Source organism: Artibeus jamaicensis, unplaced genomic scaffold (assembly GCF_021234435.1).
Source record: "Artibeus jamaicensis isolate MK-2021 breed Jamaican fruit bat unplaced genomic scaffold, CSHL_Jam_final scaffold_1031, whole genome shotgun sequence".
NCBI classification, from domain to species: Eukaryota; Metazoa; Chordata; class Mammalia; order Chiroptera; family Phyllostomidae; genus Artibeus; species Artibeus jamaicensis.
This window is the reverse complement of record NW_026522026.1, coordinates 5,356,624-5,373,311: the sequence shown is the minus strand read 5'-3', so window position 1 is coordinate 5,373,311 and position 16,688 is coordinate 5,356,624. Positions and strand designations below refer to the sequence as shown.

Below are 16,688 nucleotides of genomic sequence, written 5' to 3'. Positions count from 1 at the left end.
CAAAGAAAAAACATGGTATTTTGAAATAACCATAGTAATTCTGTGGTGAGACTAGTTGTGTTTTGCTTTTACTAGCTCTACAAATAAGGTGGATGATGGTTGTGTGAAGAAAGCGGCCTCGGTCCCAGGGCGGGCAAGGCTGCTGGGAGGAGGCGGCTCAGGAACAGCCTGGGTGCGGGTTCCAATGCGGGGGATGGGAGCCTATTCTCAGAATTCGTAGGAGCAGAGCAGCACAGAAAAAGTATTTCATTTTGAAATTTTTTCCTCCTCTGGTGTCATAGTCCCCAAATTAAATACTATCTAAATATGGTACTCTCTTTATTAACAAGGGTGTCTAAATAATGTTCTATATTGATTTGCCTTTCTAAAAAGTTTTTCAAATAATATAAAGTATGTGATTGGGTTTGGAGGAATGTATAGCATCTACATTTTAGCTCTATGTCCCAGTTTACCAGGTTTGAGAAATATTTTGTAGAGGGAAGGCAAAATCACATTTGTGTCCAGCTGATTCCCTAGGAGAATAATGACATTCAATGAGAGATATAAAACAGAAAAGGACCCATTTTTTTGCCTTAATATTTCTGCTTTCTTTATAACATGGGGAGCAAAATGAAGAACATGTTTGTTACACTATGCAGTACATAACTGAAGCCCATCAAACTAGCTGCAACTGCATATTATATATATGGATTTAAAAGTATTTTAGAGTCCTGGCCCAGTAACTTAGTTGGTTAGAGCATCGTCCTGATAATGTCAAGGTTGCAGGTTTGATTCCCACCCGTCAGGGAACGTGCAAGAAACAACCAATGAATGCATAGATAAGTGGAACAGCAAATTCTCTCTCTCTCTCTCCTCTCCTCCCTTCTCTCTCAGATCAATAAAATATAAACACACATACGTGTTTTAGTGGATAAGGAGTGGAACTGAGTTCTGTTCATTGTGAGGGGGAGGAAAATGGCTCCTGCAGTCTTATGGAGGATTGTCTCTAGATTTTTGTGTGTGCCAGAGTTTATATGGGGGAGAAAGTATTTCTGAATATTCCTGAACAGGAAATGCCTGGGAGGGCACAATATTTTCTCTCTGAAGGCTGTGGGTATGTGTATTTCAGAAGTAGTGTCACAGACAGACTGCTCAGGCAATAATGACTGAATCTTTGTCTGAAGCTGTCTCCTCCAAATAATGCCTCTCACATACAACCTCCAATCCTTTGTCAATGTCCTGCCCATTCTTTGCAGCGCAGGTCAAACCCCACTTCCCTCAAGAGAAGCTGAGATCCCCTCAGTAAGAAGTCATTGCTTTCCTCCCATAGCACATTCCTTGCTCAGCTGTGAACCCCAGAAAGGCATGAATTTACTCTCCTTTACCCCTGTAATACAGTGCTTTTCAGACTAATGTGCTCTACAAATGCTTGCTGAATGACTGACTTTGCTGCCAGGAAAAGCAGAATTTGAGAAGGGGTGAAGAGTGGGTAGTCTCTCCTGTGCTAACAGATGTGGATCCTCAGGTGGGAAGGGAACCGCGAGGGATGCCCCTGCTCTGCGGTCCACTGTGGAACATGAGGATGGACCAAGAATTAGGGAAGTTAATGGACTCCTGGGAGTCAGAGTACTCAGGTTCTGTCCTAGCTCCGCCTGGAATTTCCAGTGGAAAGCACTTCACAGCCTTTGCATACTTTGGAATCTTTATTAGAAAACCCTTTAATGTGAGAATTGAAATGTCCGTGATTCTCCTTTCTCAGGAGGACAGTGCACAGAAAGAGCTCAGACGAGAGTCGGGGAGACATGTGCTTCCTGGGGACAACACACCACTGCAGAGGGCTGCTGTGAGGGTTACCGACATCACAAATGTAATGCACACTTAGCTCCATGTCCTTTCAAAGGCAGTAATTCTGTTTTATAAATGCAAAAGTCCAACAGAAACATAGAGGGTACAAAGCTAAGACATTTAAAACTCCAAGATAGCCCCATTCCTTCAGGTAAGAAGAGAGAAAACAGCAAAGGAGAAACAAAAATAATCCCTAACTTTTCCTATCCATGCACTCCTGCACTGAGAGGTGACTTCCTAAAACGAGTAACATATAATAACATGCGTGTTATACACACACAAATATACCCACATACATACACACGGACATATATAAAGATATCTATGTAGGCTATATATATATATATCTATTTAAGACATCTATACAATGAACTACATTAATCTATATCTTTATCTCTGAAAGGCTATCAGATAGGGGCACTGAGAATGAAATATTCTCTGGAAAACAAATACTACTCTTTTGCATGTAAAAGGAAATGGAGTGGGAAGAGGGGTTAGGGGAGCAGCAACACAGCTTCCAGGGCCCAAAGGACAGGCCTAGGATCTGCCAGCAGCACTTACCTGGAGCTTCTTGTGTGTGGTGGGCGATGACCGTGACCTCACGTGGACAGGGACCGCCAGGAAATCCGAGCGCTCCAGCAGGTCCTCGGCAGACATGGACTTCCCAGCCCTCCTGGCCGCAGCCCCCCACGAGGAGGGCTCCCCGGGGGTCCTGTCCACCTTCTGGATGCCCTTTGGTCCACCGCTGTTAGCTCCACAAAGCAGCTCCCTCGGGGCTTGGTCCCCACGTCGCCTTTCTGAGAGCAGGCGGCCACCAGCGAAGGAGCTACTGCGATCTCGGGACCCACGTGGAGGGGACCCACTGCTTCCTGAAGGCAGCTGGAGGGGGGCTTCCCTGCGGGGCTGCAGGCTTGGCTCCCGCAGCGAGCAGAGGCTGGAGGCGGAGGTGAGCCCAGGGCCTTCGGGTGTGGCGGGGCCCGACTGGAGGTAGGTGCCCTGCATGCGCTCCCATGGCGGCCCCGGCTCCTGGAGGCCGCCCCCTGTGGCAGAGGCAGGCCGCTGGCCTGTCTTGCGCTGGATGTAGTCGGCCAGTGCGCTCTGCTGGAACTGCTTCAGCTCAGGGCCGGACAGGCTGAGCGTGGAGCAGGCCTTGCTTTCCCGCTCAAAGATGCGGCGCCGGTCAGCCACCGTGCTCTCCGGGAAACGCGGCCCCTTGCGCTGCGGACCCAGGGGCGCTGGCTCAGCTTCTTCTGAGACCCCCACCTCGTTCATTTTCTCAGGCTCTGAGTAGGAGCGTTTCTTCTGTTCGGGGGTCAGGCGTCGGCGGGGTCCCCTTCGGGCAACAGGGGGTGCAGGCCGGGCCAGGTCGCTCTCAGCAGGGGTCACGCTGTGCCGCTCCCGTGGTGTGTGCGGGGAGGCTGATGCTGGGGCCTCTGGGCTCCGCAGTCCCATGTGGGCCGAGGCTGGTCGTGGGCGCCAGGGCTTGGAAGCCCCAGCAACCCCGGGCTCGAGGTCTCGGCGACGGAAGGAGGTGGCCCGCAGCACGCGGGACTGTGCGTCCTTAATGTAGTTCCGGTAGGCGCGGCAGAAGGGGGCGTCCAGCACTGGCGATTCGGGGGTGTTCGGCCTGCTGTCCCTCCACTTGGCATCCTCCTCCGCCTCGCTGAAGAGCTGAAAGGTGCTCTGGCTGCGGAGCAGGCGAGTGTCCCGGCTTGGGGGCTCGCCACCTCGGAGCGGGGAGCCTCGGCTGCCCTCGGCGCTCCTCTTCAGCTGTTGACCACACGGCTGCCAGGAAAGCTCTTCCGATTTTGTCTCCCCGTTTTTGAAGTGGTGTTCCCCATTGCCTAGGGGTTCAGTGGACTCAGAAAAATGGATATTGGCTTTTGTCTCCTCAAAGTCATTCCTAGAAGTACTAGAAGTTGGGACTATCTTGCTGGGCCTGTAGTTATAGCCATGAATGGAGCTCCCCACACTTGGGGGTCTCTGGCGCCCTTGCTCTCTCTGCTCAATCTTGGAAACCTTCTCCAGCACAGAGCAGTGAGGCTTTCCGTACTGAACACCCTGCAGAGCTGAGGTGCTGCTGGAGCTGAGCCTCCTCCGGCCTAGACTGGATGTCTGCTGGTGGGGTGGGGAGGGCGGCTCTTCGTACCTTGGGTCTGGAAGGTGGAAAGAGGCCAGAGCACCGACTCTGCTCTCAGGCCTTGGATAGGAAACCGGCCTCTCCAGATGGCTCCTGTGATCTGGAACAGCTTTCCGTCCAGGGTTCTCTGTCTTGGTGCTGACTGCACAGGTGGGGCAGCCTTCCAGGTAGCCCTCCTGGATTCTCCCTCCTGGCTGCAGGCTGCTTTGCCTTCGTAGACTCTCAGGAATGTTCTGAAGAGAGGAGAAGGCTGCCTTGGTCTTGCCAAAGCAGCTCGACGGGCTCTGGGTTAGGCCTTCTCGCTCCAGCCCCCACCGGAGGTTGGCATTGTGGTCTTCTTGGAAACCACCCTCCCACGGCTCTGAGGGCCTGGAAAATCTCTTGTCTTCTCCCACTTGCCAGGCCTGAGCCTGAGGGGATTGGCGGCTGTGGTAATTGGAAGATGGTTTGTTGCTGTGGGTGTTCTTTCTCTCATCAGGATATGGGCTGTTGCCTTGGAGAGGTGTGATGTGCTTCTTCAGGGGGGTGTCCTCCTCATGTTCAGGCACAGAAGGGAAATGGACTTTGTAGGGGACACATTTGGCTGAAATTTCAGGTGTTCTCTCCACTGGGGACAAAGAGTCATGTTCTAGGGGTTGGTAGTAGGCAAACCCAGGTCTGCTAGATCCATTTTGGTTTCCATTCTCATCCAGGGTAGCCGCCTTGTCACAGGCTTCCCGAGGAGTCACATAACCACTCTCCTTGGCCAGGGCAGGGTAAAGCGTGCCGTTACTACTTGCAGAGGGCTGGGGCACCTGGGCAAAGTGTGGCTCCAAGGAAGGTACAGGGTAGATGCCCGTCGGCAGCAGAGGTTGGCCAGGCTGGGCCTTCTGGGTGTAATTATGCTTGGGCTTCACTGGGGGGCTGCTCTCTGGACTCTTCTCTAGCACAGTGTGCAGCGGTTCCTCCATGAAGGGAGATTTCAGGCAGCCAGAAGAGTTAGCCTGAGGCCGGCAGAGCCGTTTCTGGTCAAGGCTAGACCAAGAGCTGGGCCGCTCTCTGTGCCGAAAGGCTGCATAACTGTCACTCCGAGTGGGGGGCAGAGGTGCACTCACTTTAGGAGGCAAGTTGTCAGTGGCAGTCTCCAGGGAACTGGGGCACTGCTGGCTCCAGGATGGGGGTGGCACTCCCTTGCCCCGAGGAACATCATGCCCTTTATCACAGCCCTGACCGCCAGCTGAGGCCCGGGCCTCCCTCCCTTGGAGAAGCAGGGCGGAAGAGTTCACCTCATACTCTGCTGAGACTCCCCTCTGGGGATCATAGACTGTCTTGACATAGCGAATGTCCGCCTGCCTCATCCCTTCTGGGAGGCCACCTCGAGCAGAAGTGGTGTCCACGGAGCCTGAACGCTCCCGGCCCGATGTGCCAGGGGGTGGGTACTCTAGGATGCTAGAACTGGTGGAGAAGGAGCTGTACGCCGAGTCTCTCTTGTTATGGAGGTGGCCGAGCTGGTCGATGCTGCTGGTGGACTTGGCGGGGGAAAGGAGGTGGCAGGGTGGGTATCCCCCGCTGGGCTCCAGGCTCTCCATGCTCCCCTGGGAGCTGCACTGGTCAGGGCTCCGCCTCAGGTAAGCATGGTCATAGTTGGAGAGGTCACTTGTAGAGGAGCTGGAAGAAAGGAAGGCGAAGCAGTCAGCACCGCTGAGCTGTTATCATTTAGCAGGCTCAGGCACAGGGCTCAGCTTATAAATGTACTCTGGTACAAGACGTTCGGTCTTTGGAAGGGTGGGTGAAAAGAGCCATATTTGGACCTTGCTCTGCCTCCCTGTGTGCTGTCACTAGGAGTGATTGCCTAACACTGTAACCTCTGTGTGCCTCCAATTAATCACCTCGGCTTGCAAGGGGAGGAACAGAGAGTGCAGAGGAAGCCACGTGGCCTTCGGGCATAGGCAGCACACTGATGGGATTTGCTATGTGCTGGAAATGACCGTGTGTGCCAAGAAATGAAGGCGGGGAGTAAAGAAGAGACGAAGAGGAGGAAGAGTGATTGGCACTGAAATTTTGTGTCTCTTGGAGCTATTTGTGGGACAGGGAACAGCTTAGTGTCTAGGCATGTGAATGGTGAGGGAGACTGTACACGTGTATACATTTTTAGTTAATATCTTTCCTTTTTATGGAACTGAAGGCTTTACACGCTGGCAGTCTTCCTGGAACATCAACTGCACTGGAGACAACTTGTTTGTAGGGAAAAGGCTAAACAGAAAGCTGAGTGAGAGAAATCAGTCAGAAAAAGCTGATGAGAGAAGGAAGGAGGGGAAGCTTCATGAGAAGTCTAATCACAGGAGTCCGTCACCTATGGCACCTCCCCAGCCCGAGCACAGCCTCGCACACATGCGGGAGGCAGGACCTGCAGGTGGTCCTCAGAGCCTGGCTGGGGAAGGGGAATGGCGCTCAACCTGGCATTGCCTCGAAACAAAATTACTTATAATTGGCTTTAATTATAAACTCAAAATATACTTCATCCAGCATGTTGGGGGAGGATGGGCATACAGGAAGGACTAAGTGGTCCAAAACTCAAACAGCAGTCTCCATAATTCAAATGTTTGTGGCGCACTGTTCTCTAAAGAAGGGCAAATCACGAGGAGTTCTTGCCTAAGACTTTCCATTTTTCCATGAATAGGCACGTACGCACTAATTCACGGAGCTATGATTATATTTCTACATCTTGTGTAAGTAAATATGGTGTCTTGGTGGCTGAGTATGTTATGATGCTTTATGGCTGGATTGTCTCCAGAGTACATGGCAAGGGACTAGAAGAACCACATTCTGAGTCAGAATGGGCATTGGAATTCAAGGAAAAGAAGACTACATTTTTAGCAACTAACCTGAAGAATGTAACTTTTCTATATCAGAAAAAGTCAACTGAATGGAGCATCCTGCTTTGAGAGAGACAGGTATAAAGTCAAGGGAGCAAGGAAGGGAGTACCTACTGAGCCAGCCAGGTTAGTGAAATCAGCCCAGCACTCACAGCACGGTTTATGTTGATGGCGGATAAAAATGCACATGATGTGGTTCAGTAGAGGATAATCCCATTTGGACCATTTATCTCCCTTTATAGCTCCTCCAACAGAGGATTCAGAGCATCGCACTGAGGGGAAATGGAAGCAGTAGATCCCATTAGGGCTGTTTCACTCACCAATTCCATGTAGGTGGCAGACACTATTTAACTGCTGAGAATCTTAGCAGTCTTTTACTGGGAAGCTAATTCAGATGTAACTTAGGAACATGCTTAAAATTAAAAATTTAAGTGAATAAATGGATGGGTTAACTGAAACACTCACTACTGAGTGGAAAGAAATGTAGTTGCTAACACTGCTAAAAATATAGATGGCGTCTAGAAAGAATGCAATCACTGGTATACATGTCTCTAGCTAGGCAGAGCAAGGTCAGAACGGGATCCCTCCTGTAGCTAAAGGAAACTTCGGCCCCTACACACAGGTGGAAATGAGGACTAGACATGCTCTTTCCTTCTGCTCACAGAGGGCTCTGCCCTTTCAGAATTCCCATTCCCAAGCTGACTGGAGAAGTCGACCGGTGACATATGCCATGCCATCGAGTGCCCAGACACCCCCCGTAGGAGCAAGTTCTCCCACCACTTTCTGGGAGCAGCCACTTGGATTCCCAGTGTCATTCTGTTTCCAAGATGGCACTCTTGATGGTGGGTAAGAAGTTGGCAGGAAGGTCTTCAGTCCTATGGTGATACAGCCTTACGCTCCGGATGAATGCATCCAAGTCCTTACTGGGGTCTGGCTACTTTTCCGACCCCAGATTCTATTGCTTTCCGTCTTGCTCAAGGCACTCCAGCATGACAGCCTACTTACTAATGCGAATCTGTGAACTATATTCCCATCTGAGTCTCAGGGCCTTTGTGCTCGCTGTTCCCACCACACACACTGCTCTTGAACTGGCTCACTCTCTCCTTTATTTAAGTCTCTGCATCAGACAACACCTGGAACTCACTATCTAAGGAGCACCTCTCCTCTCCTTACACCTGTCGCTCTGCTTTATTTTCTTCATAGCACTCACCATACTTGACATGACATATTCCTTTGATTATATGAAAGAGGCTTCGACTGAAGCAAAAATGACAAAGTGGGAATTCTGTGGTAGATACATGCATTCTTGTAATGTTACTCTGTTTTGTGTGCTTAGAAGTTTTTTTCTAAATACTGAAAACAGCAAATTGCACCAAACAAGTGCATGAAAATATCTCCTAAAGTGTGCTTACAGAAGATTAATTCTTTAGATGGTCAACTATGCTTTGAAAATCCTGGGCTAAATAAGTTAAACAATTTTATTTACTGCAAGACTTCTGAGTCTTCAATAAACTATTGCGCATGGGACGTTCTGAAAGGAAAGTACAGAAAGAACATATTCGTATAACCCGTGGACACAGCACAACGTGGTGATGGCCAGGAGGCAGGGGGAGTGGAGGCTCGGGGGAGGCGGGCAAGGAGGGGAAAACGGGGACATTTACAGTAGTGTCAACAACAGAAGTACAGGGAAGAAAACCTATCGGACCCTACAAACTTTTTCCAGGGGGCATCTAGGGGATTAGTATTCCATGGAACGCGCCTTGGGGGACAAATGTTATAGGGTAGGGGCCTTTTATGCCTTGTTCATCTGAAACACAGTGGGTTGTCAGTACATACTTGATTGAATAAATCAATGAACAAGTACAGGTACTTGAGTATTTTGATATTGTTATTTCGTCCTCTTATGAGCGGACTGGACTACAAGACTTTTCAAGGTCTCTTGTCAACACCTGAGGCCCACTGTGTGAGATTTCTGCAGGGCAGCAGACAGACAGGGGCAGGTTTCACAGAAAGCAGCAGTTACACAATTTTGGTGAAATCCAGGCCCAGACCAGCTTGCAGACAGTTAAGTCTTCAGTTCTCTTTGTGTATCTCTCCCTTCTTTTCTCCTCGCTTCTGCTCCTCCCCCTCCCTTGAGCTCCCTCATGCTCCTGCTTCTTAATGAGAAACAGATGCATAAACTCAGGACTGAGGTTGGGTTTCCAGAACTGAAGGAAGGCTGTCGGAGGGATGCCGACAGGCCAGTTCTGCACGCCAGACCACTAGGTGCCACTGCGCTCCTCAGAAGCACACCCACAGCTCTTCTCCACCTACTGCTGCCAATGCCAGACACTCTGAGCAGCACTTCGAGTTGGGGGTGAAGCCCTCTGCCAGAGCTCGGAGCCCAAGGCATGAAGTGAACATGGAATAAACACAAAGCGTGGATGATTTTGCGTTGGGGCAGAAGAGAATCCACACATCTCTCACATTCTGGGTCGTCTGCACTTTCCTTTCTCCCTTGCACCCTACACAGTCCTTGAGTGCTGAGAGCCATTGTGTCAGGGGAAGCTATTCTGAAGCTTGGATTAGAGGGGCAGAGCTAGAGGTAAAGGCAGATCCACCTGCCTAAACCCCTCTGGAGGCCAGGATAGGGATGGGGAGGAGACAGGAGGTGGAGAAGTGCAGCCTTAAGAATATTGCACTTCTGAGGCCAAGCCCATCATTCTCCTGAGACCTCTTGGAGCGCACCAGCTTCCATAAGCAGGTATTCTGAGCGCTGATTGCAGTGGCCTTATTTCTGCCTTTGGGTCAGCATGTTTTCAGGTTGCAGTACGATTTCAAATTTAGGGCCTCCTAAGGTTAAGAGGCTCCAAAGGGCCCACTGGCATTTTATGTGTGCTGGTTTATAACATTAACCTTGAAGTTTATTACCAGGTTTCACTGTGCCTCTGATAAGCCTTTGGCCTAATTTTGATAAACTGTCATAATTTTTTAGTGCTTATTGTGTTTGAGGAACTACACTAAATGTTTTACATGTTGCTTTGTTTGCCTTCCACTATGATCCTTTGACACACATACTATTAATTTCATTTTATAGGTGAGGAAACAAAGATCCAAGAGGTGGAACGATTTACCCAGGCTCATGCAACAGGAGGTGAAGTTGAGATTTAAACCTGCATCTGACTTAAAAACCCAGGTACCTTCCCGTTACACTGTCCTTCCTTCACGCTGTTCATTCCCCGCATCTAACCTCCTCAAGGCCTTCGACACCTCCATACCCACCAAGCGGAATCACTATGTCTGCACGGGGGTGTGGGAATAGGGCCCTGCAGGGGACCTGTTCTCTGAGCACAGGTGCCTCAGTCAGAATGAATTCTTTCCGGGTTACTGCAAGGGACATGGGCAATGGAGGGGAGTTCTGTAATGAGGAGGGTGACCAGGAAATTCTCGCTTCCTACGGCCTGAAGCCTACCCTAATATGCTGGGGGCCGCGTGCCCCGGTGAGAGGTCTGAGTCTGACTCTTCAGTTGACCAGGCGTGAGTGTTCTGAGTCCTGGCCTGGCCAAACGCATCCATGGTCAGTCAGTGAAGTAACCCTCTCAGCAGCTGTCCTCGCCCCCCCCCCCACATCAGCACTTGCATCCTGTTTCTGTGCAGGACCCATATTCTCTTGACCCCCCAACCCCTGTACCATTATCCTTATTGAGTCCTTCCAAAAAGTGAAAAAGCAACAGAGCCCAACTGTCTGGGATCAGAAGCTAAATTCCAGTCTGTGTGGGTTCCGAGTCCGTAACAAACGTAGGGGAATCCTGACTTGGTTTGGCTCCCTCCCCCAGTCCCCATCACAGTTGACTAAAGCAGAAAGGACCTTAAGTACTGAGGAAAGAAGTTTGTCAATTTTTGTAGTATAGTGTTATGTATAATTGAGAAATGTCCGAGAATCAAGAGACCCAATACGTAATATCTCAAACAGCCAGCACTCAGAATAGTTCTGTCCTTGCTCCGCAGCCATCGAGCTGAGGGTCTGAAGATGAGTTGTACACACATTAAGAATTTTAAGAGGATAGGAAGGTCGTGGGTAGAAAGATTTAATACTCAGGGTGAATGGAAAAAATGTTCTCAAAATAGAAGAAAATGTTCTTTCAGGAAACAAGGACATTTGGAGGAAAGAAACCCCCGGGTGTCAGCTTTGGCCACTTACCTGGAATGGTAGCTTTGGGGCCAAGGAGTGCCAATCGTGCCCTGAGATATTTGCATCATGCTGGCATTGGGTTGGTTCTCCCCAAGTTTGGTCGAATGCCAAGAGTGAGGTCGGCCTGCAGGTTCGCTGCGCCTGGGGAGACACAACCCCCCCCCCAACATCAGCATTCTCAGCTGTCTTTTTACCAGTACGTGTATGCATTTGGAAAACGACTGCTGTATCCTTTCCCTTGGGGATTAGAAAAAAAAAAATCAAGTAAATAGTGGAAAGTAGTGCTTATTTCGCTACCTAGCCACTGATATTCTCTGCTTTATTAATGTTTTTATTTTTACAATTTCAAACTAATACAAAAATGTAGCAAACTCGATGTGCAGCATCCTGCATACACCCTTATGCACGGTTGATAAGAATGAAAATCGATGTAGCACTAGGGAAAACAGTACAGAGGTTCCTCAAAACGCTAAAATCAGAACTCGCACGTGACCCAGCAGCTCCCAATTTCTGGTTCTATGTCCAAAGAAGTTTCAGTCAGGACCTCGCAGAGATTGCCTCACTCCCGTGTTCACTGAGGCATTACTCACAGCAACCGGGATATGGAAACAACCTAAGTGTCCATCAACAGATGGATGGAACGAGGATAGTATGCTAAGTGAAATAAGCCAGAGAAAGACATATACCATAGGATATCACTTACCTGTGGAATCTTAAAAAAGGCAAACTCAGAAAACCAGGAGTTGGGTGGTAGGAGAAACAGGAAATTTTGGTCAAAGGGTACGCATTTCAAGTTAAAAGATTAACAAGTTCTGGGACCTAATGTACAGCATGGTGATTATAGCTAATAATACTGTGTCATGTCCTTGAAAGTTGCTGAGAGAATAGATCCTCAGTGTTCTCACCACAAAAAAGAAATGGTAACTACATGATGGAATGGAGGTGGCAGCTAACCCTAGGGTGGTAATCGTTTTTGCAGTTTATAAATGTATTGAATCAACACGTTGTACACCTTAAACTTTGCAACGTATCTACTGTGTCTCCATAAAGCTGGGGGAAAGAGAATTCACACACAACCTTCACCTAAATTTCCTACATGTTAACCTTTTATTATGCCTTATTAATTTAAAGCACACCAAGTTGCTTTGGTCTTTTTTTGGCCTCAGCTTAACACTATGTAAAGACAGGAACATGGAAGGAGACTGGGTGTAGGGTGGTGAACACACAAGCCAATGTATAGACGATGGATTATACAATTGTATACCTGAGACCTATATAATTTTATTAACCAAAGTCACCCCCAATCAGTTCAGTTTCAAAAACACAGGAGCAATGACTCTTTTCCACCTCCTAAGATATGGCTGGCTTCCTGGGGATTGTGAAGTCCTCCATCATAGCCTGATGCTGGATACATACTGTTATTTTAATTTCTTGGTAAGAACTACATAAAAATGAGCAGCTACCTAGTGGCAACACTGCTTGAAATTACATAAGCAGTTAAACAAGATGCTCTCCAAAGCAGTCTCTCATTTTGCAAGTCAAAGACTTCAACTTTAAAACCTCCTGCCCTTATAACACAAAGAATGGACAAAACCATCGGAAAAAAGTGGGTGTGCCTCAGACTGCAAGCCCGGAGAATGGATTTGGGAGGGGGACTGCACCTCTCTACAAGGCCAGAGTCCAGAGAAAGTGGCTGTGCTTTATTTTGGGCAGAAAGGCGAGGTGAGCTGTCAGACATTTCACGCTGCAAACTCTGGAACTACATAGGCTGCAGGGAAATTCCTCTGCAATTTCCAAACACTTGGGAGACCCGGGAATCCACTTTGCTGAGAAGATAAAGTCATTTGTATGTCCACCTATATGTTTCTGTGAAAAAATAAATTGGCTTTTGTAATGTAACTGAGAAGTCATTCCCCTGATGCCAATGCAAGTCCAAGTCCTAAGTGTATTTGAATAACAGCAGCCCCACTGTCAGGAGACTTGGGTGCTCACCTTGAATGTTACTAGCCCGCTGCGTGGCCCTGTGTAGGTCACTTCGCCACCATAAGCCTTTGTCCATCTAAAAATGAAGATATTAATCAAAGAGGCTGGATTAACCTCATTTTAATCTGAAATAATTTTTAAGATGTATTAAGAAAAACACTGAGGACTTGCCAAGAATGATAATGATTTGAAGAAAATACATATATTTCAACTCTCTGGAGAGAGGTTATGGTCATAGGAAAATTGTTTCGTGTAACACAAGGGATACAGACGCATGAGGTTTTCCAGCAGTTGGTCAATAAATATTTATTTCATTGAGGGAGCCTATACTGTTAACCACTGGAGTTTCCTCATCAGTAAAAGGCAGATTATAACAAACTATTTATGGTGTCTTTTGTGAGATTAACAGTGAGATTAACAATGAGATACTGTGCTTGGCCTATAGTAAGAGTACAGTAAATGAGTACAGTTGTCCTTAGTCATTGTGAGCTGATGAAGACGAGAGAGGCCTGGGAGACACACAGCCAGAGAGCCAAGATGTAGGACAGAAAGGGGAGAAAGCTGACTGAGAGGTGGAAGAGAGGGCACCGGGCAGGGACTGTCCATGGCGGTGAGTCACCCAGAGCTCCCCAGTGAGAAATGGAGAGGATATGATTATGTCAGAGGCTGGGCTAAGCCTGTGGTCACAGCCTGCGGGACCCTGGGCATGCCTGTGAGGCAACGGCTGTGACATCCAGTCAGGGAGGTACACACAGGCTAAGCAGGACCAGGCCTCACTTGGAAACGAGGAAAGAACTGAAGGAAGCAGGAGCACGGCCGAGCTGAAGAGAGGAAGTAGGGTGCAAAACCACGAGACTGACATCGAAAGCCAATATGTTACAATTCACCTGCCTCCTTGCCCCCATAACTCTCTAATCCTCATAGCAGGTCGCAGGTAACCCATACTTACCTCAGGTTTGGCACTGCCCCCAGGTTGAGTCCGTCCTTTTCTTGAAGGAAGAATCAGGGAGCTCTAGGTGAACCGCTTGGTGTCTTAGTGGTTTGGCGTTCTCGCTGTGAGCCTGCTCTGACCGTGGGCACCTACCTCCCCAGAAACCAGGTTCTTCAACCAGTTCCTCAAAGCCGGCCACTGCCCTCGAGCCCGGTTTCTTACTGACTTAGACTCCTGCTTTATTTCCCAGTGACTTGAAATCCTTCCTGCTGCCCCAGGCCCCGCTGGCACTGGCCCAGATCGCACAGCCCTAGTCCCAGAGTCAGGGTTCAAGCCCAACTACAATGACTTCAGGCACTCAATTAATGTTACTTATTAATTATACAGGGGGAAAAAATACCAGAATTTAATGAAAAAAGTAGTAAGTCTCTTTTTCATGAGGCAGTTGGCAACATTTCCAAATGCTCCAAATGGGTCCAAGAGGCAGAGAAAAGATGTAGGAGAAAGAACAAAGCGTCACCTTCCCGCCCCATGTTCGGCAGGACCCCTCTCTGTGGAGGATCCTCGTCCTAAGACTGGACGCTGGCCTTGAGCAGTGATGGACACAGCTGAAGAGCGAACTCCGCCTCGCACCTGCGTGGGGTGACACGGAGGTTGCCTCTTCAGAAGCTTCCTCTCCCGGGTGGGATCTGTCCACGCTGAGCTAGAAAGACTCCAAGGGAAATGAACAGGCCCTGACAGATTCCACAGGCTCCAAGAATGAAGATCCCCCCCTTTCTGTCATGGAGATGAAGGGTGAGATAATGTTACCAAACTTCGGCAGTTCTGGAGCAGCCCTCTCCTCGGAAATCTCGAAGAGATGAGGTGTCCAGAGTACAATACAGCAGCCCAGACTTCCTACTGGACTTCCTTCATGAAGGATCAGACACTTTGCTGAAAGCCCTAGTCAGTTTTTTTTTTTTTTTGAAGTGTCAAAAGAGACTGTGCACAGCACAAGGGAAGCAAATGGAGCTGTTTGGCCTAGGTTAAGTGAAGGAGATTTCTCTTTGTGCTTTGAAGAGCAAGGCTTTCTTTTACATGTAAGCTCTCCAGACCTTTCCTTCCCATTCATTCAGGGGACATCCAGACACTTTCTATAATGTCAGCCACTATGCTGGCACTGGGGATACAAAGTACCATCAGACCCCAGCAATTCACAGGGCAGTGAAAGAGACAGCCATGTAAACCACTAAAATACAAGGTGATTGGTTCCATAGTCAGGAGACTGGTTTCGTACAGAGGAGAGTAGTAGCACTGTGCAGTTAGGTCAAGAAGCCCGCGCTTTTAACTAAACGACCCACATAAGATTTCTCCAGGTGGAAGGAAGGGGGAAAAGACAGGGAAGGACATCCAGGTAGAAGAAATGGCATGACAAATGCATAGAAACCTGCAAGCACGCAGCGCATGCAACTCAAAGTAGTAAAGGGGAAGAGCAGCAGAAGGTAAAGAGGTAGGAGGGGCCAGATCTTAATGTGCCTCCAAGGGTCTGGACAGTATTCCGTGGAATTGGAAGTCACCAATAACATTAGCCAGGATGGGAATGTTCAAATTTGAGATTCGGGAAGATATTGTCAATAACAAGGAGAATAAACTTGAGAGAAAGGATTGGCAGCTATTATAGTGGCCAGGGTAAGATAATGAGGGATGGGCATGAGGGCAGTGGCAGTGAACTTGAAGAGATGATAGATCTTAAAGCTGCTGAGAAGGCAGAATGCCCACCCAGCCTAGTGACTGCATGGATGTAGGTGGTGTGGGAGAGAGTACAGTCAAGGAGGAAGGATGATCTTTGTTTCTAGGATGGCAGTGTTATTAATCCATACGAAGAACTCTTAGATGGGGCGGGTGGAGAGAGGGAGGAGGAGATGAGTGGGCGTGCAGATGTCAGGCCCTCGCGCCACGCTCGGCGGTGTGCAGTTCATAGTGAGGTCTGAAGGCTGAAGTCCGGCTGCTCATAGGAATGTAGGAGTCACAAAATGTGTGGCCTTTGAGAAAAGATGTTACTTGGGGAGAATGCATAGGGAGATGGAGGAAGTGGTTTAAGGCTGCGCCTCTGAGAGCTATCCCAATGCGGGGCAAGGGGAGTTGGGGAAGAAGCCCAAACAGGAGTGTCCAGGGAAGCACGAGGGAAACCAGAGGAGTATGGGAGTTGCACAGATTCCCAGTGGGAAGAACGAGGAGGAGGAACTGTCAACTGCTCCAACTGCTGTGGGGAGGCGAGCCCATGAGGGTAAACGCATGTCCACGGGGTCCGACAACTAGTGAGCCTCTGCATCAGAATGATGGGGCAGGAGCCTGACTATGTGTGGTAGGAAGTGAATGAAAGAGAAAGCGGGGACAGCAAGGCCATTTCCCCCACCCTCCAAAAACCTGGCTCTGAAGGAAAGAACCCGGGTAGTAGTTAGAAGACTAGAGGGGCCCGGGGAGAGAAAAGGTTTCGTTCTAGCTGTTTCGTTTTACACGGTGAGAAGTATGAGCAAGTTTATGAGGCAGAGAACGAACACACCGGTAGTTGAAGGTACAGGACAAAGAGAGGACGACACTCCGTAAGGCTCATGAGGAAGCAGGAGGCGATGGCATTCAGGAGCGCAGGTGGAGGGCACAACCTCATGTGGGGTACAGCCAGTCCCACCAAGATGAGAAGAAGGGAGCAGGGAAGCTACTGATGCTCATGGTAGGAAAGGGAGGCAAGTCCAAGGGACTTCACACCCAGGGCCCTCTGTTCTCATGACGAAGCCTAGGAGAGAG

General features: G+C 49.0%; 1 protein-coding gene and 1 long non-coding RNA gene across 7 annotated transcripts in view; one reads left to right on the top strand and one right to left on the bottom strand.

Moving 5' to 3' along the window:
- SHROOM3 (shroom family member 3) overlaps positions 1–16,688 on the bottom strand; it is a 281,246-nt gene that overhangs the window by 27,489 nt on the left and 237,069 nt on the right. For all 6 annotated transcript variants that reach the window (XM_037147043.2, XM_037147044.2, XM_037147045.2 and 3 more), the window contains 2 exons: positions 11,000–11,131; positions 2,386–5,611 (listed from right to left, as the gene is read on the bottom strand). In XM_037147043.2, the coding sequence (XP_037002938.2) occupies positions 2,386–5,611; positions 11,000–11,131 (3,358 nt within the window). The remainder of the gene's footprint in view (positions 1–2,385; positions 5,612–10,999; positions 11,132–16,688) is intronic.
- Positions 1–16,688, top strand: part of LOC119050636 (uncharacterized) — a 59,788-nt gene that overhangs the window by 42,057 nt on the left and 1,043 nt on the right. Inside the window, exon 2 of the long non-coding RNA XR_005082786.2 lies at positions 9,896–9,994. This is a non-coding gene — a long non-coding RNA (uncharacterized LOC119050636). The remainder of the gene's footprint in view (positions 1–9,895; positions 9,995–16,688) is intronic.